Source organism: Ornithodoros turicata, chromosome 1, assembly GCF_037126465.1.
Source record: "Ornithodoros turicata isolate Travis chromosome 1, ASM3712646v1, whole genome shotgun sequence".
NCBI lineage: Eukaryota > Metazoa > Arthropoda > Arachnida > Ixodida > Argasidae > Ornithodoros > Ornithodoros turicata.
Genome location: NC_088201.1, coordinates 47,321,854 through 47,348,977, shown reverse-complemented (window position 1 = coordinate 47,348,977; position 27,124 = coordinate 47,321,854). Strand labels below are relative to the sequence as shown.

Genomic DNA, 27,124 nt, shown 5'->3' with positions numbered 1-27,124 from the left:
TGTCGGCCTCACAGAGGTGGTCAACGTCACGACTGACGCCCTGGGGGAATGCGCGTCCTGGGCCGACTTCTAAGGGAACTGTGCCGACATATGTCTGAAAGCGTCTGAGGAAAACCCAGGAAAAGCCCTAGACAGACAGCGTGCCAGCGTGGCCCTCATGTTGACGTGATTTTGTTGGTGGGCCGGGATGGATATTCTATATAAAAGTATGGTTTCTCGGTTTGACGCTAGGCGTGCTGCACTCGGATGAAGTGGAATGTTTAAAATTCGAATTTAGAGAAACCGTGGGGTTTTAATGCATGAATTTTCGCATGGAGAGTCCTTTTTGGGTGCTTTATCGACTGAGAGAGGTCCCACAGCTTCTAGTCCGTTTAAGGTTGGTAAGACGAAAAACGGTCAGTCTCGAACCCTCGATGCTTTGAAACCGGTTTTGAAACGGTAACCGAAATTTTCTAAATCGGTTCGGTTCCGGTTCAGCTCCAACATTGCAGCACCCTTTTCGGTTCGGTTCTGGTTCGGTTCCGGCAAAAAATAACGGTTCTTTCCGGTTTTCGCTTCTGGTTCGGTTTGATGCTCTGATTAAAACCTCCTATAACGTAGCTCCGCTGCGCAATAGTTACCACTATCACCGTAGTTCATTAAATAAACACAACGAAGTCGCGTATCAGCGGCGTGGTTGAGCGGGTTAAGGCGTCCCGCTCGTTGGTGGTAGCCAAGGTCGTGCTGAAGACTGGGAGGTAGTGGGTTTGAATCCTACCACTGGGAGTGCTGTCTGAGGTTTTCCCTGCATTTTTCGAAGACTTTCCAGACGAATGTCGGTACAGTTCCCCCTGAAGTCGGCCCAGGACGCATACTAACCCCCCTGTCCCCCACTCCTTCCTGCTGTTCTCTCTCCATCTGTCCACATCTGTACGCCGCTCATAGCCACAGTTGCTTCGCGGCACTAACACGGAATGAAAAAAAAACAAATGAAGTTGCGTTATTTCTTAATTAAAGGTTGACAAATATTACGGGAAGATGAATCAGTTTTTTACCTCCTAGCCATGTTGCGTAGCAGCGGCGTAGAAATAGCAAATGTTCATTTGAGTGAGTGCAGATCTTTACGACAGCACAAAGCATAGTCTTTTTATATCATGCTCAATCAACACAATTCAAATCCATTGGCACAGCTCTTTGATGTATAAAAGCAATACCAAACATCACATGGGTCCCGACAACGTAACAGGGTATTCTTCCTATATTTACTCTATAGTATTCTATGACGCAGCAAACCTCCCCAGTTCGAGTGGCAGTGCTTTCTTTTTGTTTCGATTTCGCTTAACGAACGACAGAAGCCAGGATCACATTGCCTTCACGCCCGCAGGTGCGAGCTGTGCGCAGGTCTGCCAATAGACGATTTTACAACGATGCACGAGCCATCAAGAGCTCGGCGCAAAGCAACATGGGAACTTTGAGGGACACTGCCACTGCTCCGTCGTCTGCTTCGGTTTTCGTGGTTTATCACGGCTGACGCTGCTGCTGGTACACCGGGAATGTTGTTGTTCTTCTCAGAGTTCGAGGTAACTCATTACAAGTAACTCGTTACTGTAACTAAGTTCCTTTCTTTGGTAACTTGTAACATAACTCGGTACTTTTGCGCCGTGGTAACTTTCAGAGGAACTCGTTCCTTTTTCAGGTAACTTTGCCAAAGTAACTTAAGTTAAGTTCCAAGTTACTTTTAACCCGCTTTTCACTCTCGTCCACATGTTTTCTTGCTTTCTCTCCGGTTCCTTCATGGCATTTGTTGCCATAAAACGTGATATTCAATCAATGACAGTATTTTATTCAGTAAGTAAGAACCGCTCCCATTGAAATGAAGCTGAACCATTGTGCGTCCACAGGGAGTAAGATGCAAAGCGTTCGAATAGACCTCTACCAGAGAAACGTCATCATGACATTGGTAGACAGACTGAAACCGAAACAAATCGGAAGGAGAGGGCTGGGTTCCACGAACGGGTACTTGTTCGCTGCCTCCCATTGAAAGAAAAGCAGGATCGAGGGTCGCGTCTCTTTGTGGGACCATATCGTAATCCCCTCAAGACCGTGGCTTTCGGGCGCGACCTTGTTCACCTCCAGCTTCGAGCGTAGTTGAATTCTACCAAATTTGTGGCGCTGTCGAACATTATGACGTCATTTGTTTACAAACAGGGAGAGGTGTATTGTTGGACATAAACGAAAACGATCTAGGCGTGTTGCACTCCTCCGCAGGCAACTCAAGGTCTAACTCAACTGATCACGCGCGCTGCACCTGCGTAATGCTATTTTGTGTCCGAAGTAACTTGGAAGTAACTCGTTCTTTTTTTAAGTAACTCAGTAACTGCGAGTTACATTTCAGGCTGAAGAACTTCGTTATTAACTTAGTTACATTTTGCACACGGTAACTTAACTTCTAACGAGTTCTTTTTGACGGATAACTTCTCAATCTATGGTTCTTCTACCTCCGCCTCTGGCAGTCTCGTAATGCTCTTTGGCGCTCGATGTAGAGCCCTGCTTGGGCCAGGCTTGTTATTGGCTGTGTGCTCCGGGCCGAGCCGGGACCGGGCCGACAAAAGATGCCAGCACGGCGGGTAGGGCCGGTCTCGGGCCGACAAACATATTTCCGAGTGTCAGTCTCTACCGGGTCACGCAGCTAATTTCACGCAATGGAGGACTATTAGTTCATGTCATCACGTGCATGCGCCATTCCTGTGCATATATTTGCAAAAACAAGCAAAGGACATTTCATTATGCGTATGATTCTACCCTCTATAACATTCTCAAAGCCACCTTCATATTTGCGCCTGACTGGTCACGTATTTCACAAACACGTTCGCGAAGCTTCGCGAGATGGTTAGGGATCGGGAGAAGGAGTTTGTCTGCATCCGCTACCTTCACAGTAGTGTGTAGAGAGGTCTCGTGCTGTTGTCGTGTTAAACCGACAGTTCTTGTATGTTTGTTGCGGTGTCTCCCCGGGCCGGGTCAGGCCCGGAAAAGTAAGCCCGTGCAAGGGTCTAGCTCGAAGTTCCCATGAGTCCTCCCATGAGCGCTCTCTTTTGTATGGCTGGTGCTTCGCTGACGACCTCCGTGACGACTAAATTAGTCACTAAATCACTAAATAAGCTACGCTTCAGAGTATCGACACTGAGGCAAAAGGGCGAGCTGGAGCCGCCATCCCAGTCAAAACAGTATAGACGTAGAAAAGACGTTGGGTGTCAACAGAATGAATGTTGAATCGAGAATGAAAGCGAACGTGCATTCATGATGTCAAATGTCCGCTCGGAAACACGCTAGTGTAACACGTGCCGGCCAACGTATATTTAACGTATATGAAACCCAGTTTATATGTGAACACTACATACGAGACTTACGACATGAGAGCATAAAATAAACAGCGCTTGACAACGTTTCTCCAACGCTGCCCCCACGATAAAGTTACACTTTCAATGTAATTTTACATTTATTTTAGTGTTCCCCCTCAACACTTTGAATGTCCCTTTAGACATCGCAAGTCTGGTACACAAACAAGGTTCGCAGGAAAGGAAAGTGTGGAAAAGAACAATTTTATTACCCAAAGCACATATCGCATAGGTGCTGACTTGCTGAAGCAAATATAGGTATCGCTTTCCAGGCATTTTCTTGCACGTTTTCCTGATATGCTACAGCCCTAGTGTTTATTTTCTGCACTATTGGTTGGTGGTTGTGCAGGGTGGTAGAAAGGGTCCTCTTTTTATTCGTACACCTGAGCACTCGGGCATTGCATCTGTGAAAGATTGTGAAGTGCGAACTGATATTCATGGCCCTGTGTGAAGACAACTTTGTGGTTATATATGTTTTCAAACCACACAACGTCCGTTCATACAGATCGCGATCACAATATCGCCACCTTACCATCGATCTTATTGACCAGTATAATTAGTTGCTGTTTTTTGCGACTGAACGTGTCCTTGCTCGAGGATCCCGAAATTAAAAGTGATATGCATGATTGGCTATCAGAACAGTGTTCCTCACCCGATTTTGGGCCAGATCACTGGGAGGCTTCGAAGCAAAGAGCAGCACAACGCCTTCGGTTTTGGGGAAGACAGCGTGCGCGTGAACATCGGCAGTGTTGAGATATACTCAGGCAGGTATTACCTATTCTTCGCGACCCTGGCTCTCGCGGTCATGATACTGCTTCTGAAATAGAGGGCGTGCAAAGGCACCTTGCGTCTCTTCGGATGCACTCATGGCGCGAGTTCGTAGCGCAAAGAAACGTTGGGAGCTGGTGACGGGAAGCTTATTGTTCTCGCATGCTATTGGTTCCGCATGGTATGTGGCAGGAAATTCGAGTATAGCCGAGTATAGCTCGAGTATAGCCGAGCTCCGGTCAGCTGACGGGTCTCTTCTAACCGAACCTGATGACATTGAAGGAGCGCTGCGTGAACATTGCGCGGCCCTTTACGAGGAATCATCACCCGACGGGCCCGTTGTCAGTCGAGAGTGCCCACGGCAGGAGGAAAAGCTAGAGCATGTAGGCTCGGGGCCGCTCACGCAACAACAGATTCTAGCAGCTGTCGCTTCAATGGCCGAACGGAAAGTGTCCTGGCGTTGATAGCCTTCAGTTTTCTACAAACGTTTCTGGAGGGTAATTTGTAACTCATTGACTCGGGTATTTAATTTATGCTTGTCCTGAGGGATGCTATGTTCTAGCATGCACAGTGGAGTTGTCGTCCTCCTGTGCAAGGATCGTCCAGAAAACGAGATCCGGATGCATACCGGCCTATCACTCTATTGGCATGCGACTACAACATCCTAGCCAAGGCACTTCTTTTGCGTGTTTTGCGCACTTGGAAAAGGTGCTACACCCATGCTAGGCGTGTTCTGTCCCTGGCAGGTCGTCAGAGCCCCACTAGATAGCGCTACGTGATGCTATCCATTAGATAATGTCTTCACGCACAGCAGCAGTTGTGGCTTCCTTCGATCAGTCGAAGGCATTCAATCGTGGGCGGCACATGTACCTATTTTCAAGACTGAGGCCCATGGTTTCGCAAATGGTTGGCTGCACTTTGTTGAGGTGTTATACAAGTGCGCAAAAAGTGTCGTTTCCGTAGCTGGTGGACTATCGTTTCCGTTTGATGTTACGTGTGGTGTCCGACAAGGATGCCCTCTCTCCCCCGTCTTGTGTGCCATTGCCATCAACCCTCTCCTCGAGAGACTGTGTTCACTCTCAGTTATCCTAGGGCTACCTAATAGATGTTTATCGCCTATGTTTGCATACGCTAACGATGTCTCCGTCATACTACTGCGCGAGAGTTCCGTAGAGCCAGAAAACATTAGAAGACTACGGTACAGTTTCTGGGGCAAGGTTGAACAGATCCAAAACTGTCGCTCTTTTTGTGCAGCCAATCTATGCTGCATCCGTTCAAGTCCCTGTAAAACCTGAAGTTAATGTCATAGTAGTAGTTTTTCGCAGTGTAGGGCCGTCAGCTGCCAGCTGGCCTTGAGCATTCAGCCGCTGTAGTGCTGTGCTACGGGAGATTAAATTTGTTGATATGCCGATTACTTTTCCAGCCCGACTCCTAGCAACATGGTGTTACAGTCGCTTGTGGTTTTTAGCGGTCGTTTCATCCCCGCCAGCGGAAATACAAGCTTCGATCACACGACACGCGTTCCGCTTTCTGTGGGGCGGATCTCTAAGCATCATAGCCTCCAAGTAAACGCACAGATCTCCGTGGCCAATTGGCTCTGGGCTATGCGCGACCCATTTTAAGTAGTAGTAGAAGACGGTGGTGGTGGTGATGGTGAACGGGCTTGCCGTTGTCTGCCTCACCGAGGTGTACTCTAAACCAAGTAACGCATATGTAACGGTTAAGTACCGCTTGGCTTAAAGGTACATTTTTTAAACAGTGTACCTCTTAAATTTAAGAGGTACACGCGCCCTCACATGCGGTACATGCAACGGATAGCGCGCAGCGATTTAGGCCTACCCGTCTGGGTGGTTCCCCTCCTCTACGATATATTAACAGCCCCAGGAAGCTACGCTGTACGATAAATATCACAAACAAATACCTTTATTCGAAAATTACATCCATTTCAGGGGTGATGCTTGTCCATCGCGAGCGTGCATTGTCATGATACACAAACGCCGAACACATGGGGCACAACGTATATGGATGAACGCTGACCACAGCATCTCTCCTTGACCATTGCAGCTGCTCTGTGGTCACGCTTCTTTATCTCTTCCACACCTTTGGATTGCTGTTCTTCCCCAACTTCCGTTTCTTCCGCAGAACGTAACACCAACCACAGAAGATGATTGACTCACCCATTTACGACAGCGCCTGGACGTGACCCAGGAGAAAATACAATGTAAAGAAATCCAACAACCGAAATAGCTTGCCTGAAGAACGTGCCTACTTGCTTGTGTAATCCATGTGTAAAGTGCAATCTAGGCTTCTCTAATTCACGCATCAACGTTCGTGCATGCAGCGCAAAGTTCGTTGTCTCCGTCCCTCAGTCGTTATGTCCAGCCTGCGGGTGATCAGGACCACTGGGAATCAGAGCGAAGATGAACGAAAATGCGTCGTGCGGACGAATAATTACTTCATAGATATAATACGCACCTTAAATTACTCCAATCTTGAAAGCGTCGAACGAGTTTCTTCAAAGACCGACTCGTCCTCGCTCACCGACGTTTCAAAACAAGCTGATTTGCCAGCGCGGTTGCAAGAAACGCATTCTTCCCAAACGTGCGATCCCTCACGGTCACGGGTTCTATGTAGTTATTGCACTTCTTTGATAGAATGATAGTGCTGGTCCATCACGGCACTGCTGCATAAGGGAATTTATTGACTGGTATTCGGAATCACGCTAAATATTTTTGCAGCGCATGGAGATCGTGAGAAGGCGTTCGTACTCATGCGCGCTGTGCACATGAGGTACAGCTGCTATAGACCGCGCTTAAAAGGTACCTGGCGGTACTGATGGGTCTCGGAGCCCTTGTACCGTTTGAATTTCGCAGTGGTCGCGAACTGTACCTGCTCGTTGAGGACTGTACCTCATGTGTACCGCTTGGGCCAGGTGCGGGTCCTCTTTCATGTGGTACATATCGGCTGCCGGATTTAGAGTGTGGGCAGCGTCATGACTGACGCCCTGGGGGAATGTGCGTTCTGGGTCGACTTCTTAGGGAACTGTGTCGATATATGTCTGAATAACAACCACGAACGAACCACCCATCTCCCTGGCCAATTGCCTCTGGGCTATGCGCCACCCATTTTTGTGCAGAAGAAGAAGTTTGCGGATAACGAACACAGAAAATAAGGAGACTCGTGCCAGCATCTCAGGACGAAGAAGAAGAAGGAGTCTGTGCGCAGTTCTCGAGGAAGCATCAAGACAGCCCTCGAAGCGCGGTCGCTCTAAACTCGGACTCTGCGGCGAGAAAACATCAGTCGAGGAAAGGTGAGTTCTTCTGTCTTGTTTATGATGTATAGGCTCAAAGTAGTAGCCAGGAACAGCTTCACCGGGTTAGACTTTCGGGTATCGGTCATGCAAGGGTATTTGGAAGGGCATTTATATTGGGCTCCGATTAGCCAAGCTTCCTGAAACTTAATCGTACAATAACATCGCGTACGGGATGAAACGTCGTGAGAGAGTTACAGGAGCTGTGCTTGTACAATCTCGTTTTCAATGAAGGATTCCAATGTTTGGGCCCTAGTGGTTCCAAAGGCCGACAAAACCGCCTTTTTCTTTAAGCTCCCAGACTCACCATTCATAAATCCTGTAAATGCTAACTCCAGTTATATTTACAGGGTTGCTTACCGTCCGGCCTGCCTATGTTTCAGCAATGAGACAGTTACTTGTGTCATATATAGCCCTGTGGCTCTTAGCCTATGCCGGGACAAGTTATGCCACTTCACGAAGAAGAGGTACGCAGTGAAGACAATCAGTGTTCCGCCAGAATATATGTTTAACTGTACAGCCATATTATTATAGCCAGCCATATATTCCATATTATTTCCTCCGTGGTATAACTATAAGGTTTCAAACTATAGAATGACCGTTTCAGTATCTTCAGCAAGACATGCCAAGGAGGATACTGAGAAGTGTGACTTGACCAAGCTGAATGAGGCCCGTACGGAGTGCGAGAAAGTATTTGCGGACGTCATGGCGTCAGCACCTGAAAACAACAGCCTCAAGTGCAGGTATGCTGTGAGCAACTTCTCTGTTGGTGATCTTTCATAGCGTCCAAGAACCCACTGCGAGAGGACAGGGGTCTGTGGGCACGGCTGTAAGACTCCAGTGCCAGTGAGAAGCGATTTACTTATGACTTCGAATCCAGTGTAATGAGCAGTGAAAATCATAATCTTTCTGTTGCTAGCTTTATACGTATTACTTTACGTAGTTTGTGCTTGCGACACTCCCGCCAAATGGCCTTCATTTCTCCTGTTCGCGAATGTTCTGCTGAAACTTCTCATCGAAGCCTAAAATGAATTTGGTTGTGGAAGGTTGGGTACTGGGTGGGAGGTTGGGTTGAGCACTTGCAAAACGTAGATATGAAGGAATAATGGGATGTACGTTTCACCTGCATGCGGTGTTCCCAGCAGACTTGGCTCCTTTAGTCTGAAGACTCTCCTGCTTGACTTTTTTAGATTAGCATGTTGGTATTGCACCTTCCATTAATTTCGCACTTGTGCTCCTTGAATGGTGTCCTTGTATGGAGCATCGCATCGCCGGTAGTTGCAGCCAGTGAGTCACACCGAGTACGAGTCAGTGTAAATGGACTTGTTGAGTTGCGTTCGTTTAAAATCCTCTTGGTACGTTTCCTGTACGTGTGTAATGCATCACCTTTGTATGCATACTACATACACAGTGTAGGCTCTGGAATGCCAGCTATTTTTAACTCAAAAACCATAATGTTGTAAGTACGGTATCTAGCAACCATGTAAAGGTATTAAGCTAGGACACGCTTAACCTTGGCGTTGTCCGCCCGATACAAAGGGCAGAGCCAACATCAGCATCATCATCATGAGGGTCAGAGTCTGCATTCCGAATAGGGACTCTTCTTCAACTGGGCGTCGAAGACAACAGTTTCTTTTCGAAACACAGGCTTCTTACCTGAGACGTGGTTTCAACGTTGTGGATTTCAGTTGATAATTGATAATACCTCCCTAGTGCTCCGTGTCACCCGTCGGGATTTTCGTATAGAGTCACTGTTAAGCTGGATTAAATGCACACAACTTTTTCACCTTCCTGTAGCTATTTTAAAACGTACCGCCGATGCGTGCACACTGCCCTGATGGCGTCGAACTGCGACGCAATGCAAGAAACCGCCGATCGTGAGGTTGCCAAAATTGAACAGCACAGGCTAGCAGCAAATCTGTCATGCGATCGAGGTGAGTGAAACACCAAATTGATGAACGGGTCGTGTGTTTGCAATGAGTTGCAATGATTGAAATCTGTTTTAGAAGACAAGTCCTGTAGGAAGTCGACCTTCGAGCAAGGTAGAAACGAATGCGAATTCATCCTGGATACAGACTCTAAGCACATCACTGAAGAAAGCGACAGAGCTTGCCAGTGAGTAGTCTTAATTCAGATACGGGGAATGAGGCATAATACGTCACACTAAAAAGTTGTTGAAAGAAACGTGTCCTATGCTAAGAAGATGCGTGCTAATCGGCACTTTGTCAACCTTTGAAAACGGTTCCCGCAGGAAAATGAAAACCTAAGCTAGGCGCGACGAAGTAGGCCATTTCATTGCATCTATCTCTTCAATATCCTAGCACGCCTCGCGTGACAATCATAACAATCTGCAGGGCGAGTAAGCTAAGTAGAATGCTCTAACCAAACTTCACAAATAGGAGCTTTGAATATGTCTCATTTGCGCGGTTGTCGTCACTTGGCACCCCCTAGCAAATGGAGGCACAATTTATTATCCTAGGTGAAGTTTCTCCGCTGTTCGTTATACCCAATATATTTCAATGAGCAACAATATTGCACCCATTTGCTGTCATTGGCTCCCGTAGTAGGTTTGAGTATCTCAAACGATGTTGTACTTGTGTGAGTGTTATCGTTTCGAGCGACTTTCGCGCTCGATGCACATGATGCATATATGCACGTATGATCTGTACGTCCCTATGACAGATTCAAGCCCGTACTTGCTTAAGTTTAAACAGGAAGGTTAATGTCCTTGCATCAGCCACGAATAAAATACTGCAAACTATTGTTCAGAACATAATTAGTATTCAGTACAAATGCACGGAAACGAAAGTAATTAGAGTAGGGTAGTCGGTACTTCGAAAAGTACGTTTAGACCTGTGTCACTCGTCAGAGATTAGATTCTATTTATAACTTCATTGTAGGCTACTAAGAGTAGGGCATTAAGAGAGGGCATGTTGCGTTTCAAGAGGTCCGTCTCTCAAATATCTTCTCTTAGTCACACAGCAGTGCGGGTGTCCTGGTTACATAACCTGGGCCATCATATTCCATATTGTGAAATACCATAAATTCACGCGGGACAAGCCCCTCCAAAGGAAAGCTCCCTGGTGAGAGAGCCAGCACAAGAGTACAAATAATATAAGCCGGCATTCCATGGGAAAGCCGAATGAAAAGGTATTAGAAATAAGTAGTGAAGCATGAAACAGAAACAGAAATATAGTATGGAGTAGAAAATATTCAAAAAAGGAAAGGTAATGAGTAAAGCACTAAAATGCCAACACAAGTGTATAAAAGTAAGCCATTGGTCGGTGTTTGCCAGAAACACGTCTTGATTAATCACCTTATACGGCCCATGGGACAAGAAATGCACCCTCCTGTTGTGACGGCAGTGTAAAGTTGGCTTCTGCTTATGAAGCCCCTTCGTGCTAGAATGTGCGCTTTACAGGGAGATGTCCGTCGCAATTTGACGCTCTTTACGGCGGGACTAGAATGGAACATAAAATTGAGAAATGCAACCCCATCGAGAGTGTTGGTGACATTGCTATTACATGATCCCGTGCGACCTAGACCCAACGTTGCGAAAGTAGAGCACCAGGATGTGGCGTCGCTCTGTTGTCGCCCGTTTGGTAGGAACTTCCGTCACTCCTCTCCTCTGAGGGAGAGCACTGAATACATGTAGTATAGATGTCAGCGATCTAGAGTACGGTATTTAAGATAGGTCTGCCTTGCATTCTTGATTCCTAGGCGGCTGCCTTGTGGGATTACGTCCAAATGACTCTCGATAAAATCGTTGTCACCAGTTCTAGGTCTGATGTGATTTAAAGTTCAGCTGTGGTCCAGTCATTCCTAGCACTTATGCGAACACTTTCTCAAAAGTTTTCCGAACATCGTGACAGGCTTCTGAGGTCGTACGTCGAGTGCGTCAAGAAAGTGATGAAGTTGACCAACTGTCCACAAAAGGAAGCTGCCAGGGAGAAGGAAGAGGCTCGGATGCGCAAAAATATCGACAGATTCAACGTGTCCTGCAATGACGTGAAAGGTGGGTGTCTGATGTGCGTACTTTCTGAGCTGCACAGGAAGAGAAACGAGGCGCCAGAGGACTGATGGTAAGACTGCTTCTGCTTCAAGTCGCGAATCGATATATCGATGCTTCCCAGGCATTCTGTATGATGCAAGTGGTCTAGCTTCACAAATTTGACTGGACTAGAGCATCTAGGGACGACGCTAACACCGAAAGCTTCGAAAGTAGAGGTACCAATTTGATGGCCTTAAAGGAAAATCAATGAGCCGTGGCACAAGTGCGAAACGAACATGCAGCGTACCGGACCTCTGTATGCTTACTGTTCATTGCAACTGCATCATTAATTTAATTTCTTGCCAATGAGTGTGTTTGCACCGTCCCTCGATGTGCGTTGTTATCTTCAGGTGCATGTATATCGTTGTGTCTTGTAGAGAACGATTGTGGAGTATTTGTGGAGCGCCATAGAGAATCTCGGAGAGATAATTGAGAATACGTTCGACTTGCACCTGAATATCCAAAAGCGTTCACGATCTCTTGAGCCTTTCGCTTCTAAACAACAGTCCACTCTGTCGTAGACCACATATCGGTGTCGCCAGAAATCTCCAACCAGATGGATCAGCGATGCAGGAAGAACGTGGCCATGCAGAAGTTCTTCCTCTGCGGTATCACATTCCACTACATGACAGAGAAAAACCGCTCACTCGCTTCTCTTGAGCCACGACTTTTGTGCCAGTAAGTAGAATTTATGATCTTTACGTTATTCGGGTCGGTTCTCAATATTTGCGCGTGCACACTTCGTAGGTGGCAGAGGTCCATACAGCGTCAGTTTAAAGACCACGATGAATGAAATTTCAGTAATATACCTAAACATTTACAACTACTTCTGAAACCCCGAGCCTCGCAGAATTAGCTCTCACAAATTACTATAGTGGTTTTGAAGTGTACAAATGATTTCCAGTATGCTTAGGGCTCGTTCGAAGGCTCATGGTACGCGAAGGGCCGCGTTCGATGTCACACTTAGCACAGTTATGTCCCGGTAATACACCCCAACTCCATCCTTATTGAACAGTGAGAAACAGTGGATGTTTCCAACACTCTGGTTAGACAGCTTATTGGCGGCCTTACCGGAAGTGCCGCCGTGATGAGCTCCTTTCCAATTCGGCTAGACTGCTACTAGAAGGCGCGTAGTAGGCGCCGCTGCAGACAAGTTGATAGCACCTATGAATTATTGATACGCCTGTAGACGTCATCGAGGTTTCCACGGCGTGTTCTAGGTCACATGTATTGACATCTCAGCGCTAATTGACCAGTTGCAACTACCAATGAAGTGCGGACAGCAGTTCCTGCGTCATCTGACAAATGACAAACGCGGCGCCCAGGTCTGTTCAGTCAGACTGCTTCTCACAGATCGAAGTATTGGAACACAGCCAGTGTGAAGCAGCTGTCCACCTGTAGTTGCTAAAACTCCATTGTTGCTAAAGTGCCATTTTTTATGGAAGAATATACGTAATCTCACACAGAAGGCCTGTCGCGCAGTTCACAAAACGCGCAATGCAATCGCCATCATTCAATATATCGTCATAATCTGAATTCCCACTGTTAACAAATTACTTATTTAATAACTTACGTCGTCGTGCCTGTTCATATCAGTTACGTCCGTATTAATAACATCGTTTATAACGCGGCACAAGTCTAGGGTTGCTGAGGGTGAACATTACAAGCGCTCCCAGAGTGGGCCCCTCGGAAATCGCTGTAATGCAAAAACTAGAAAAGATACAGAACCAAGCTCCAAGAGGTATACCCAGTAATAACCCTCCGTTCCTTATGGTACCCTGCTGGCCCCATTAGGAAATCGTAGAACACAAGCTCCTTTAATATCTGCATTAGGTGCATTACAAGTTGATTGGCACACTGTGAACCTTATCGTTTTCGTACAGCTATCTTCACTTTTTTTTTCAGCAGTCACGGAATGGAATCCCCTTCTTTGTGACCTTGTCCTCTGTTCTTCCAGTTTTATCTTATTTGAGCGATTTTGATGTATCCTTTCTTGTTTTGTCGATGAACTGCCACGTACTGTCCCTCTCCCCTACATAATGCCATTTTGTTGGCGCACCAGGACAGCGATGTAGTTGGCGTAGTTTGTGCTCGTCTATAAAATAATTATTCCCGTATTTTCCTGTAGGGCACTGGAGGAGTATCGAAAGTGCTCGTCTGATGCCTTGGCGAGCACTCACTGCAATGAAGAGAAAACGCTCAAGGAACACATCAGTTACTTCTCTGGAGGTGCTGTTGAAGAGCATACCATGACCTGCAAGGGTGATCGCCTTGTCATATCTCGGAAACAGGTGGCAGACATTGCACAAAGTAAGTTTCTTTTTCCCTGCCGCACGGGCAGTGTCCAATGATAATTCAAGCGTCACCAAGCGTGCAACGTGGGAACTTCGCAGGGGTATTAGTGTCATTCTTATGGCGAATTCGGGTGGTCGTTTTGTGGCAACACGACCTAGTGCTCGCAGATTGCTAGTCTAGTTCCCGCGCTGGATCACGTGACAGTTGCCACCCGAACCGCCAGGAATCTAGCGGTTTTAGTCGCTTGGATCACGCTAGGGGCATCGCGGTCGCTCGTCTTTGGGTTTCGTCGTCTGCTAACCCACGTGAACTTCGATGTTCGGGCCAATGCGGGCCCTCGCCAGCCTTGCAGTGCGGATGCAGCGGATATAGTTGGGCAGCGAGCTGTCTGGTTGCATCGGTGCCGGGCAAATTCCGGGCTCTCGGAAAGCGCCACACGGACATGCGAGATTGCTGCGCTTTGATAAGCGAACATGTCTGCTCGGGATCTGGCAAAAAAAAAAAAACAAAAAAGAAATCGGAAAAGCCACAAAAGGAGCACCCGAATTCACGATTGATTGCCTTTGGTACTACACGCTAAGCCATAAATGGGAGATTTGTTAATGGTGCAATGCTACATTACCTGTAATATGTCAGCAGTAGATAGACACAGACACTGGATTTCGCGTTTGGGAAATTCTGACAAAGACTGCCAATACGCGTCAGTACCTCATTGTGCGCTCACATAAGAAGTCAATAAGAACATTGTTTTCTATTATTTCACAGCACGGCTTAGAACAAGTGGATCGACGAAGGAGGTGTCAAAGCATGTGCGTTGCATCCACTTGCGTGTTTTTGGCCACAGGGGACACGGTGCTATGTCAATAGGTCTATATGGGTCTCTCTGTCTGCATAAAGCTATAAGGTAGAAAATGCAGCGACCCGCAGAGGAAACGGATGAGCCTCAGGACTAGAGCGGCCGACATTTACGGAGGAAAACGGTGTGTTTGGAATATGGGCGGCTCTCGTCCTGAGGCTCTTCTCCACAGCAGTACAGATATCGGGACCATAAGACCTATAGAGGTAGGCCTATGTAGGGCTATAAATGCACGGTGCCATAAGCTTGCTTGAGAGATCCTGCGTATTGACGCACCTTGTTTCTCACCGGCACGAACGTCAACCGGGTATCATTTAGACCAATTTATGGAGGACGAGTATGGAACTGGAAGGAAACAGCGCAAACAAGCAAGGACAGAGAAACACGATACAAACGCCAATTAGCAACTACAGGTTTCGGGCTAGTTGGCACGACATAACTGCATGAAAGCAGCGCAAAGCAGACGAGGACCGAGGGACAGGATACAAGCGCCAACTAGCAACTGCATGTTTCGGGCGAGTTGGCACGACATAACTGGATGAAAACAGCGCATAGCAGACGAAGACCGAGGGACACGATACAAGCCCCAACTAGCAACTGCATGTTTCGGGCTAGTTGGCACGACATAACTGGATGAAAACATCGCAAAGCAGACTAGAACTGAGGGACACGATACAAGCGCCAACTAGCAACTGCATGGTTCGGGCTAGTTCGCACGACATAACTGGGTGAAAACAGCGCAAAGCAGACGAGGATTGAGGGACACGATACAAGCGCCGACTAGCAACTGCGTGTTTCGGGCTTGTTGGCACGACATAACTGGATGAAAACAACGCAAAGCAGACGAGGGCAAAGGGACACGATACAAGCGCCAACTAGCAACTGCATGTTTCGGGCTAGTTGGCACGACATAACTGGGTGGAAACAACGCAAAGCAGACGAGGGCAAAGGGACACGATACAAGCGCCAACTAGCAACTGCATGTTTCGTGCTAGTTGGCACGACATAAACGATGAAACCAGCGCAAAGCAGACGAGGGAGGCCCACGATACAAGCGCCAACTAGCAACTGCATGTTTCGGGCTAGTTGGCACGACATAAACGATGAAATCAGCGCAAAGCAGACGAGGGAGGCCCACGATTCAAGCGCCAACTAGCAACTGCATGTTTCGGGCTAGTTGGCACGACATAAACGATGAAAACAGCGCAAAGCAGACGAGGGAGGCCCACGATACAAGCGCCAACTAGCAACTACAGGTTTCGGGCTAGTTGGCACGACATAACGGGATGAAAACAGCGCAAAGCAGACGAGGACAGAGGGACACGATACAAGCGCCAACTAGCAACTGCATGTTTCGTGCTAGTTGGCACGACATAAACGATGAAACCAGCGCAAAGCAGACGAGGGAGGCCCACGATACAAGCGCCAACTAGCAACTGCATGTTTCGGGCTAGTTGGCACGACATAAACGATGAAATCAGCGCAAAGCAGACGAGGGAGGCCCACGATTCAAGCGCCAACTAGCAACTGCATGTTTCGGGCTAGTTGGCACGACATAAACGATGAAAACAGCGCAAAGCAGACGAGGGAGGCCCACGATACAAGCGCCAACTAGCAACTACAGGTTTCGGGCTAGTTGGCACGACATAACGGGATGAAAACAGCGCAAAGCAGACGAGGACAGAGGGACACGATACAAGCGCCAACTAGCAACTACAGGCTTCGGGCTAGGTGGCACGACATAACGATGAAAACAGCGCAAAGCAGACGAGGGAGGCCCACGATACAAGCGCCAACTAGCAACTACAGGTTTCCGGCTAGCTGGCACGACATAACTGGATGAAAACAACGCAAAGCAGACGAGGACAGCGGGACACGATAAAACGCCGCCATCTAGCAACTACAGGTTTCGGGCTAGTTGGCACGGCATAACGATGAAAACAGCGCAAAGCAGACGAGGGAGGCCCACGATACAAGCGCCAACTAGCAACTACAGGTTTCGGGCTAGTTGGCACGACATAACGGGATGAAAACAGCGCAAAGCAGACGAGGACAGAGTGACACGATACAAGCGTCAACTAACAACTACAGGTTTCAGGCTAGTTGGCACGACATAACGGGATGAAAACAGCGCAAAGCACACAAGGACAGAGTGACACAATACAAGCGCCAACTAGCAACTACAGGTTTCGGGCTAGTTGGCACGACATAACTGGATGAAAACAGCGCATAGCAGACGAAGACCGAGGGACACGATACAAGCCCCAACTAGCAACTGCATGTTTCGGGCTAGTTGGCACGACATAACTGGATGAAAACATCGCAAAGCAGACTAGAACTGAGGGACACGATACAAGCGCCAACTAGCAACTGCATGGTTCGGGCTAGTTCGCACGACATAACTGGGTGAAAACAGCGCAAAGCAGACGAGGATTGAGGGACACGATACAAGCGCCGACTAGCAACTGCGTGTTTCGGGCTAGTTGGCACGACATAACTGGATGAAAACAACGCAAAGCAGACGAGGGCAAAGGGACACGATACAAGCGCCAACTAGCAACTGCATGTTTCGGGCTAGTTGGCACGACATAACTGGGTGGAAACAGCGCAAAGCAGACGAGGACAGAGAGACACGATAGAAGCGCCAACTAGCAACTGCATGTTTCGTGCTAGTTGGCACGACATAAACGATGAAACCAGCGCAAAGCAGACGAGGGAGGCCCACGATACAAGCGCCAACTAGCAACTGCATGTTTCGTGCTAGTTGGCACGACATAAACGATGAAACCAGCGCAAAGCAGACGAGGGAGGCCCACGATACAAGCGCCAACTAGCAACTGCATGTTTCGGGCTAGTTGGCACGACATAACTGGGTGGAAACAGCGCAAAGCAGACGAGGACAGAGAGACACGATAGAAGCGCCAACTAGCAACTGCATGTTTCGTGCTAGTTGGCACGACATAAACGATGAAACCAGCGCAAAGCAGACGAGGGAGGCCCACGATACAAGGGCCAACTAGCAACTGCATGTTTCGTGCTAGTTGGCACGACATAAACGATGAAACCAGCGCAAAGCAGACGAGGGAGGCCCACGATACAAGCGCCAACTAGCAACTGCATGATTCGGGCTAGTTGGCGCGACATAAACGATGAAATCAGCGCAAAGCAGACGAGGGAGGCCCACGATACAAGCGCCAACTAGCAACTACAGGTTTCGTGCTAGTTGGCACGACATAACGATGAAAACAGCGCAAAGCAGACGAGGGAGGCCCACGATACAAGCGCCAACTAGCAACTACAGGTTTCCGGCTAGCTGGCACGACATAACTGGATGAAAACAACGCAAAGCAGACGAGGACAGCGGGACACGATAAAACGCCGCCATCTAGCAACTACAGGTTTCGGGCTAGTTGGCACGGCATAACGATGAAAACAGAGCAAAGCAGACGAGGGAGGCCCACGATACAAGCACCAACTAGCAACTGCATGTTTCGGGCTAGTTGGCACGACATAAACGATGAAAACAGCGCAAAGCAGACGAGGGAGGCCCACGATACAAGCGCCAACTAGCAACTACAGGTTTTGGGCTAGTTGGCACGACATAACGGGATGAAAACAGCGCAAAGCAGACGAGGACAGAGGGACACGATACAAGCGCCAACTAGCAACTACAGGCTTCGGGCTAGTTGGCACGACATAACGATGAAAACAGCGCAAAGCAAACGAGGGAGGCCCACGATACAAGCGCCAACTAGCAACTACAGGTTTCGGGCTAGTTGGCACGACATAACGGGATGAAAACAGCGCAAAGCAGACGAGGACGGAGTGACACGATACAAGCGCCAACTAGCAACTACAGGTTTCGTGCTAGTTGGCACGACATAACGATGAAAACAGCGCAAAGCAGACGAGGGAGGCCCACGATACAAGCGCCAACTAGCAACTACAGGTTTCCGGCTAGCTGGCACGACATAACTGGATGAAAACAACGCAAAGCAGACGAGGACAGCGGGACACGATAAAACGCCGCCATCTAGCAACTACAGGTTTCGGGCTAGTTGGCACGGCATAACGATGAAAACAGAGCAAAGCAGACGAGGGAGGCCCACGATACAAGCACCAACTAGTAACTGCATGTTTCGTGCTAGTTGGCACGACATAAACGATGAAAACAGCGCAAAGCAGACGAGGGAGGCCCACGATACAAGCGCCAACTAGCAACTACAGGTTTCGGGCTAGTTGGCACGACATAACGGGATGAAAACAGCGCAAAGCAGACGAGGACAGAGTGACACGATACAAGCGTCAACTAACAACTACAGGTTTCAGGCTAGTTGGCGCGACATAACGGGATGAAAACAGCGCAAAGCACACAAGGACAGAGTGACACAATACAAGCGCCAACTAGCAACTACAGGTTTCGGGCTAGTTGGCACGACATAATGGTATGGAAAAAGCGCAAAGCAGACGAGGACAGGGGGACACGATAAAACGCGAAGTAGCAACTACAAGTTTCGGGCTAGCTGGCACGACATAACTGGATGAAAACAACGCAAAGCAGACGAGGACAGCGGGACATGATAAAACGCCATCTCGCAACTACAGGTTTCAGGCTAGTTGGCACGACAGAACGATGAAAACAGAGCAAAGCAGACGAGGGAGGCCCACGATACAAGCGCCAACTAGCAACTACAGGTTTTGGGCTAGTTGGCACGACACAACGGAATGAAAACAACGCAAAGCAGACGAGGACAGAGTGACCCGATACAAGCGCCAACTAGCAAGTACAGGTTTCGGACTAGCTGGCACGAGATAACGGGATGAAAACAGCGCAAAGCAGACGAGGACAGAGGGACACGATACAAGCGGCAACTAGCAACTACAGGTTTCGGGCTAGTTGGCACGACATAACGATGAAAACAGCACAAAGCAGACGAGGGAGGCCCACGATACAAGCGCCAACTAGCAACTACAGGTTTCGGGCTAGCTGGCACGACATAACTGGATGAAAACAACGCAAAGCAGACGAGGACAGCGGGACACGATAAAACGCCATCTAACAACTACAGGTTTCGGGCTAGTTGGCACGACATAACGATAAAAACAGAGCAAAGCAGACGAGGACAGAGGGACACGATAAAACGCGAAGTAGCAACTACACGTTTCGGGCTAGCTGGCACAACAGAACTGGATGAAAACAGAGCAAAGCAGACGAGGACAGCGGGACACGATAAAACGCCATCTAACAACTACAGGTTTCGGGCTAGTTGGCACGACATAACGATGAAAACAGAGCAAAGCAGACGAGGGAGGCCCACGATACAAGCGCCAACTAGCAACTACAGGTTTTGGGTTAGTTAGCACGACATAACTGGATGAAAACAACGCAAAGCAGACAAGGACAGAGTGACACGATACAAGCGCCAACTAGCAACTACACGTTTCGGGCTAGCTGGCACGACATAACGGGATGTAAACAGCGTTAAGCAGACGAGGGAGGCCCACGATACAAGCGCCAACTAGCAACTACAGGTTTCGGGCTAGTTGGCACGACATAACGATGAAAACAGCGCAAAGCAAACGAGGGAGGCTCACGATACAAGCGCCAACTAGCAACTACAGGTTTTGGGCTAGTTGGCACGACATAACGGGATGAAAACAGCTCAAAGCAGACGAGGACAGAGGGACACGATAAAACGCGAACTAGCAACTACGCGTTTCGGACTAGGTGGCACGACATAACTGGGTGAAAACAACGCAAAGCAGACGAGGACAGCGGGACACGATAAAACGCCATCTAGCAACTACAGGTTTCGCGATAGTTGGCACGTTATAACTGCATGAAAACAGCGCAATGCACGCGAGCACAGAGGCATACTTGTATCGTGTCCAAACCTGTAGTTGCTAGTAAGCGCTTATACCGTGTCCTCGTCTGCTTTGCGCTGTTTTCTTCCAGTGAGATGGTTCCAACTAGCCCAGCTCCATACCATTGTCAGTAGTACGTATCGTGCATGAAGTGCTTTTGTCTTCCCGCGTAAGAGCAATTTTTATAATACAATTTGAGCGTGACAAATTTGATGCGTGTTGGAGCTTTGCTGTCTGTCAATGGTTAGAATTTTTGCGGCTGAGCTGTTCACACAAAGGAATGGGGCATGCATTGATTCAGCAGGCGCAGTCCACGTTGTTTATATTCTGCTGTTGCATACTTGCAACAAAGAAAAACGTGAAAACGGTATCTCTAATTTATGTTGTAAAAATACTGCGGCAAAATTATCTTGTAACTGAGCATCCTTCCATAGGATTGCTCCATTTTCTTGATAGTAAACTATTTTGATGTTTGGAGTATTGGAACCCGTATTGGCTTCTGACTGCTGTCATTCCAAAACTCTCAGGTGTGATTCGGTCCTTCCTCTCGAATGCTCTCAAGAAGTCATACACCTATGGATTTATGCCATCAGATAACAATCAACAACAGCGCTTCACCCAAGTGGGGTAGTATGTCAGGCGCAAATTTCCCAATTGTCCTTCCGGAGGCGAAAAGTAGACGCCGACTCCGTCATAGTCGTTCGCAGAGAACTGTGTACGTCTTTTTCGTCAATCGTCTTTCGTGGTTTCAGTGCCGATTTCGAAGGGCGGCTTATTTATTTCTCTTGGTGTGTCAAGTGGAATTTTTCAATGATGTATATATTCTGCACACCGACCGAATGCACAATAACTACACCTGTCCTGTTTTTTTGTGTGTATCTTTGTATTTTGTACGGACAGGGTAATTTTCAGGGTTTTAGTGCGACCCTCCATGATGTGACCTAACATCAGTGTGGCGCGCGACTCGATTTGAGCTTGATCAATTGATTTAAAGTTAACCGCAGGTGTACCGCCACTAAGCAAGTGTGCAAAGAGCATGAATAAGCATATTGGCATGCACTGACTCCCGAATAATAGTAATATTCCTTCATTTTGTGTGGCTCCCATACACAGTGTAACAGCGGGAGAATAACCGGACTGCGTTCGGCAACCTGTGTAAGCTAAGGTAATTCTACCTTGCCAGAAATACTTCATCTGCGGCACAAACACGTTTGGAGTGCAGTAACTACGGCGATATTTCGTTGCGTTTCCGAAATATTTTCGTATTCCTGTTCCAAAAGACACGAAGCTTTGTTTATCTGCCCCGAACAAAAGTTGTAAAAGACAGTTTGAAATGTAGCTCCGCAACTAGCTCCGCAACTGATTGTATGAGGGAAACTATCTTCGTATTATATAGGATGTTATATATATATCTGATTGCGTTTCGCAAATGAGAGCTAAAAAATTAAAATGCAGATGCAATAACAAACTATATTGCTAAATATTCGATTGCGCTGAGCTTATGATAATTGGTGAAATTGAGAAAGATCGCACATCGGTCTGCCTAAGTAACAAGTAACTAAAGGAATAACAAGAAAACAATCTCCTTCGCCTACATCTCGCTTCCACATCTTCAATATTATGAAAAGTAGCGGTAGCGGAGAAAGAGCCTTCACCCATATTTCTAGAGGAAATACTTTTTCTGTTACAAATTTAAAATGTAGCGGGATCGCTACTCCGCTAGTAAAAAAAGTAGCGAATACGGTAGCGGCGCTACTAGATGCGCCGCTATGTACAACACTGCCTCTAACAGGGCAGTTGAGGACGTCCCTTCCCCTTCTCCTTCCTCAACCAACCGAGTTTAACGCTTAACCAAGTTTAACGTCTGCTCAAATTTAAAGGAGCTGTGAAAGACCTTTCCTTTATGACTGCGGCGGGATATACGACAAATGTCATGAGCTCTTGCACTCAAAAATGGTCACGGCCTACCTGTACATTGGGAACTGTCTTTTATGTGCAAACCATCTAATATGCGAGTATGCTACGCACCCTTTTCACGATGCCGTAAGGAAATTAGTGAGGCTAGACATCACTATTTGACGCGGCGTGACTGCCGATTAGGTGGCGCTACGGCTAGACTCCTCCTGCGTCAATGCTGTGCACACGGCACCAGACTGGGCCGCACGTCCAACTTCGGGCCACTCCGCACAAAGCCAGCTTATCAGGGTGTTTTTGAAAGTGTCATTTGCCTAGTGGCCCCATTCAGCGGTAACGTTTTGCATAGTGATGGCTGCTTGATGAATTATCAGGGTTTCGAGCAATCCTAAACCTTAACTGGATTATTGCTGTCGGAATGTACTTTAATAACCTCGTGCAACTTGATGGTCACAGTTGCACCTCTTGTAGCTCTTTGTAATACGCTGCTGAAGCGTGCAACATTTGGAAAAGTGAAAGCAACATTGTCTCGTCCTGGATCAAAGTTTCTGCCATTGTTTATCTTTTCTCAAACTCCAGCAGCGTAATATTTCTTCCAGCGGTCTTCTTTACCATGTTCGCTCACCTGAGATCTCTCAACGGTTTTTGTCTCCGGTAACGCTCCTACTGTACATCGCTTTCTTTTGTATTTTCCTTTTCGCGGCCTCAGTCCTCTCTAATAAGAATTTGTATTTCCTCCTAACTAGCTTCGTTGTCCCCTTTCTCTGATGGACATTAGTATAAATTAGTATAATTAGTATACATATCTCTACCAAGTGTTCAATGTATCGCATCTGATGGATGGACTCCGTCCGAAAGCTTGTTTTTCAGCAAAATAAATGTTTAATAATGTCTTTTTAAATATTTTTTTTTCTTAGAATAGAACAGGGGTAAGAAAGGAAACAAATAATTGCACACTGCAAACCCATTACTACTGTGGCTAAATGTGCTAGATGAATACACGCGTCACGATTAGCCGCATTTCGCATTACGGTGCTTTCCTCCCAGTGAAGGTACAACTGGGCTGAACCCTACCTTATCTTTCAGACAACACAGGAAAGCAGGTACTGGCAGGGGCGGCGCTACAGCAGTGCGACAAGCGCAAGGCACTTCTAGACTTTTTTGCTTGCGGCTTGGAGTTCAACCGAAGGGTGAGAAGAGGACACAACAGAATAACCAGAGCAAAGAAAGCGTTCTCCCGGAAGAGAGGAAAGCGGACCGGAAAGAAACGCCAGAAACCTATCGAGATGCCAAAGGGTGCTCTGCGGAGGCCGCTGCAACAGCCAAACCCAAGCACGGCAGTGTTATGCAGGTACCTCTACGTTCATCGTTCGTCAAAAGATCACTTGACATAACGAGTGGCGTTTTCCTGCTAAAAAGTGCAAGACACATAGCTACATAGAAGTGCGCCATCCTCTAGTGTAGGTGCATGTCATCCTTGTTGCCAATTCAGGTAAATCTATCTCGCGTCAATTTAGCTCGAACAGGAAGCAAGGAAATGGGAGACCTGCTCGGCATACGAGGGTGGTTTCATAAGTTTCCGGCCCGAGGTAGAAAATGCGCGCGAATTTGAAAATGCGATTAAGGACGCGTGGCGCCATCTGTTGGAGGACCGGAGCACCACCCTCAACCCTCTCCATGCTTTTGTCGGTTGGAGAGCGGCATTTCAAACAGCCAGGGTGCACTCTTCAGTTAAAATGGAAAAAATCGAGTACCGCGCTGTGATAAAATTCTTGACAAAAGAGGGACTTTCGCCTAAGGAAATTAAAGCGCGACTGGACAACGTGTACAGGGAAGCCTCTCCGTGGTACACAACGGTAAAAGACTGTGCTAAGCAGTTTCGACTGGGGCGAGAGTCCATTGAAGATGATCCACGCGATGGTCGTCCAGTGGAAGTGGTGACACAAGAAAATTTCTCTTGTCGAGGAGGAAGTGCTGAGCGAACAGGCGCCTGAAGGTGAAGGAAATCTGCGAAAAGCTGGGGCTTTCCAAAACAACCGTTTTTCGCATCATCGGCCAGGGCCTTCACATGAAAAAGGTCAGTGCGAGATGGGTGCCACGACTTCTCTCGTCAGTTCAAAAGCAACAGCGCGTCGTCTGTGCCAAAGAGGTTTTGGAGCTCTGTCAAGAGAACGAAGAAGAAATATTGAAGTCAGTTGTCACAGGGCATGAGACTGTGGTGCTGTACTATGATCCACTTTCGAAAAAGTAGTCGTAGGAATGGCGCAAACAATGAGAAGCACCCCAAGAAAAGCCAAGGTCACACAATCCACAAAGAAGATAATGGCAACAATATTTTGGGATTGTCACGGGATCCTCCTCATCGACTTCAAAGAGAGTAACACCACAGTGAATGCGACTTATTATGCTTCACTCCTGCACCGACTGCGAGATGCCATCAAGGAAAAGAGGCGCGGCAGGTTGAGTCGAGGTGTCCGGTTGCTCCAGGACAATGCCCCTGTCCACACGGCTTCTGTTGCCAAGGCTGCACTGAAGGAGTGCGGCTTCGAAGAAATCCACCACCCACCCTACAGTCCAGACTTGGCACCGAGTGACTACTTCCTGTTCTTAAACTTGAAGAGGGATCTCAGAGGACGGTGATTTCAAAACGATAGTGAGGTGCAAGAGGCAGTTTTCCAGCATTTTGCGGACAAAAGGGTATAAGAATGCGGGGTTTTTCAAGGGTATAAGAATGCTGGTTGAAAGGTGTCAAAAGTGCATCGAAGTTAAGGGTGACTATGTCGTCTATGTCGTCTCTATGACTATTAAAAGTTGGTCGGGCCGGAAACTTATGGAACCACCCTCGTACATGCAGCTGCGGTGCACATTCTGGCCGACAAAATTGCATTTGGCCTACACTCCAAATTCCTTTCGACGAATTCTACTCATCTCCACTGCTCCGCCTCCTCTACTAACAAAACAATTTTTCAGTTGCGTGGCGTTGATGGTTTTCACCGATAAACATGGCGCAGCACAGCCTCTGTACGGATTGGCGGATACGAAGGATGGATAGAATTCTCCGCGTCACTCACTTTCCTTCATGGGGAACTGCATAGGTTGGATCTTGCTCGACAGAACTGTTTTTCCCTGGCCAATCAATTTTCATCACAGTCATGTCCCCTCGCAATGCAAGCCACGTGTCTCTCAATAACTGACTGCGCTATGGCGGAACGGTTCCGTCAAGTAGGACATAACGAATTGACTCCTAGGTGCTGAAGGCTAAGATTCTTCGTTGTACCTCGATGATAGCCACAGGTGGTACCGGTCGCGAATCGGCCACCATAGTTGTGGATGACAAAGTGCATGTGGAGTACGATATTCCTCTGCACGGAGCCCATCCAGATCGATGGCACGCGATGACTAGCTGCCAAATGATGGCTGCAAACATGGTGGATGCCGCGACAGGCCATCCGGATGTGTTGATGAATTTCAGGCTTCTTGCCATATTGTGAAGCTACTTTGTAAAACTACTTTGCTCCAGTGCATTCATCTGGCATTTTAGTTGAGCGTAAAAACGATTGTTTTTCTTGATTTAGTTCAGCGTACAAGCGTTTTTCTTGTTCGCAATCCGCAGAGATATGAGCAGTGGTGTTCGCAGAGCAAATGCGCGTCTTTCAGTACACGTAACCACGATGTATAGCGTTCTTAAAGAGTAACATTGAGTGCCATGAGAGAATATTAATTGGCGCACTGTAAAAACTCTACAGCGCCACCACAGACATTCACCACGTAACGCGCTTAGAACTAACCGTCATTGAGAAAGATATTGTTCCCTATACTGGTTTGTTGAAACTACGAAGCATTTGTATTTCTGTTTACATTGGTACGAAAAGGCGTACACTTCCTGTTTCCAATTGAGAAGCATTTCTTGAATGACGGTTGGTTCTGACCGTGTTATGCGATGATGTTCGGAGCTGCAGACGATATAATGGCATTGATTCCTCACACAAACACGCGAGTAAATGAACTGAGAAGAAGTCGAGAAGATGGTAGTTGCGCTATGCCACATGAACATGGATATGGGCTTGACTTGCCGGGTCATGCCTAACGATCGGACAAACATGCACTATGGTAAATTTTATGTAAACAATCGCCGTGCTTTCTGCGGAGAAGCGCTCGAAAATGGGCACGGTGTTACTCCACTGCAGACCTAAGCACTGCGGTATGGCAGGCATTGAGGCGCAGTCCTGCACTTGATACTCCACTGGTGTCTGTCCTGTTTATTTCAGGAAGAGTGATACAGAGCGACTGCTATGTGCTCATCGCTCGCAAATTCACTCGTGGTTAAAATGATCGGAACCTGAGCTTCACAGTGACTTTTTGCGTCGCCTTCGTCAATGAATTCTTGAAAAATTAGTGTGCTGGAGATTATTTTGCTCCACTGTCTGCTTGACTGGACGGTCGGCAATCACGATTAATTGTCTGCCCGGCGACGAGTATGTGGCTCACACAGCTGGACCAAGACCGTGGGTCTGCGTACAGATAATACGGCTTACAGATTAGTTGTGTTATTGATTGTTAGTTTTCTACACAAGAAACGTAGTATTGAAAACATATTGAATGTATTCATGTACATGGTAAGTATAGCACATGAATAGGGTTCCCGGTCTTCGGTATTTACCGAAAAGCACCGATAAATGTACGCCGGTAAT

General features: G+C 47.6%; 1 protein-coding gene across 1 annotated transcript in view; it reads left to right on the top strand.

Moving 5' to 3' along the window:
* Window positions 1-7,338: 7,338 nt before the first annotated feature.
* LOC135378164 (uncharacterized) overlaps window positions 7,339-27,124 on the top strand; it is a 115,841-nt gene continuing 96,055 nt past the window's right edge. The window contains exons 1-9 of the mRNA XM_064611082.1: window positions 7,339-7,452; window positions 7,803-7,919; window positions 8,060-8,195; window positions 9,250-9,386; window positions 9,459-9,567; window positions 11,325-11,467; window positions 12,025-12,181; window positions 13,632-13,813; window positions 23,520-23,784. Of these exons, the coding sequence (XP_064467152.1) occupies window positions 7,838-7,919; window positions 8,060-8,195; window positions 9,250-9,386; window positions 9,459-9,567; window positions 11,325-11,467; window positions 12,025-12,181; window positions 13,632-13,813; window positions 23,520-23,784 (1,211 nt within the window). The 5' untranslated portion in view covers window positions 7,339-7,452; window positions 7,803-7,837. The remainder of the gene's footprint in view (window positions 7,453-7,802; window positions 7,920-8,059; window positions 8,196-9,249; window positions 9,387-9,458; window positions 9,568-11,324; window positions 11,468-12,024; window positions 12,182-13,631; window positions 13,814-23,519; window positions 23,785-27,124) is intronic.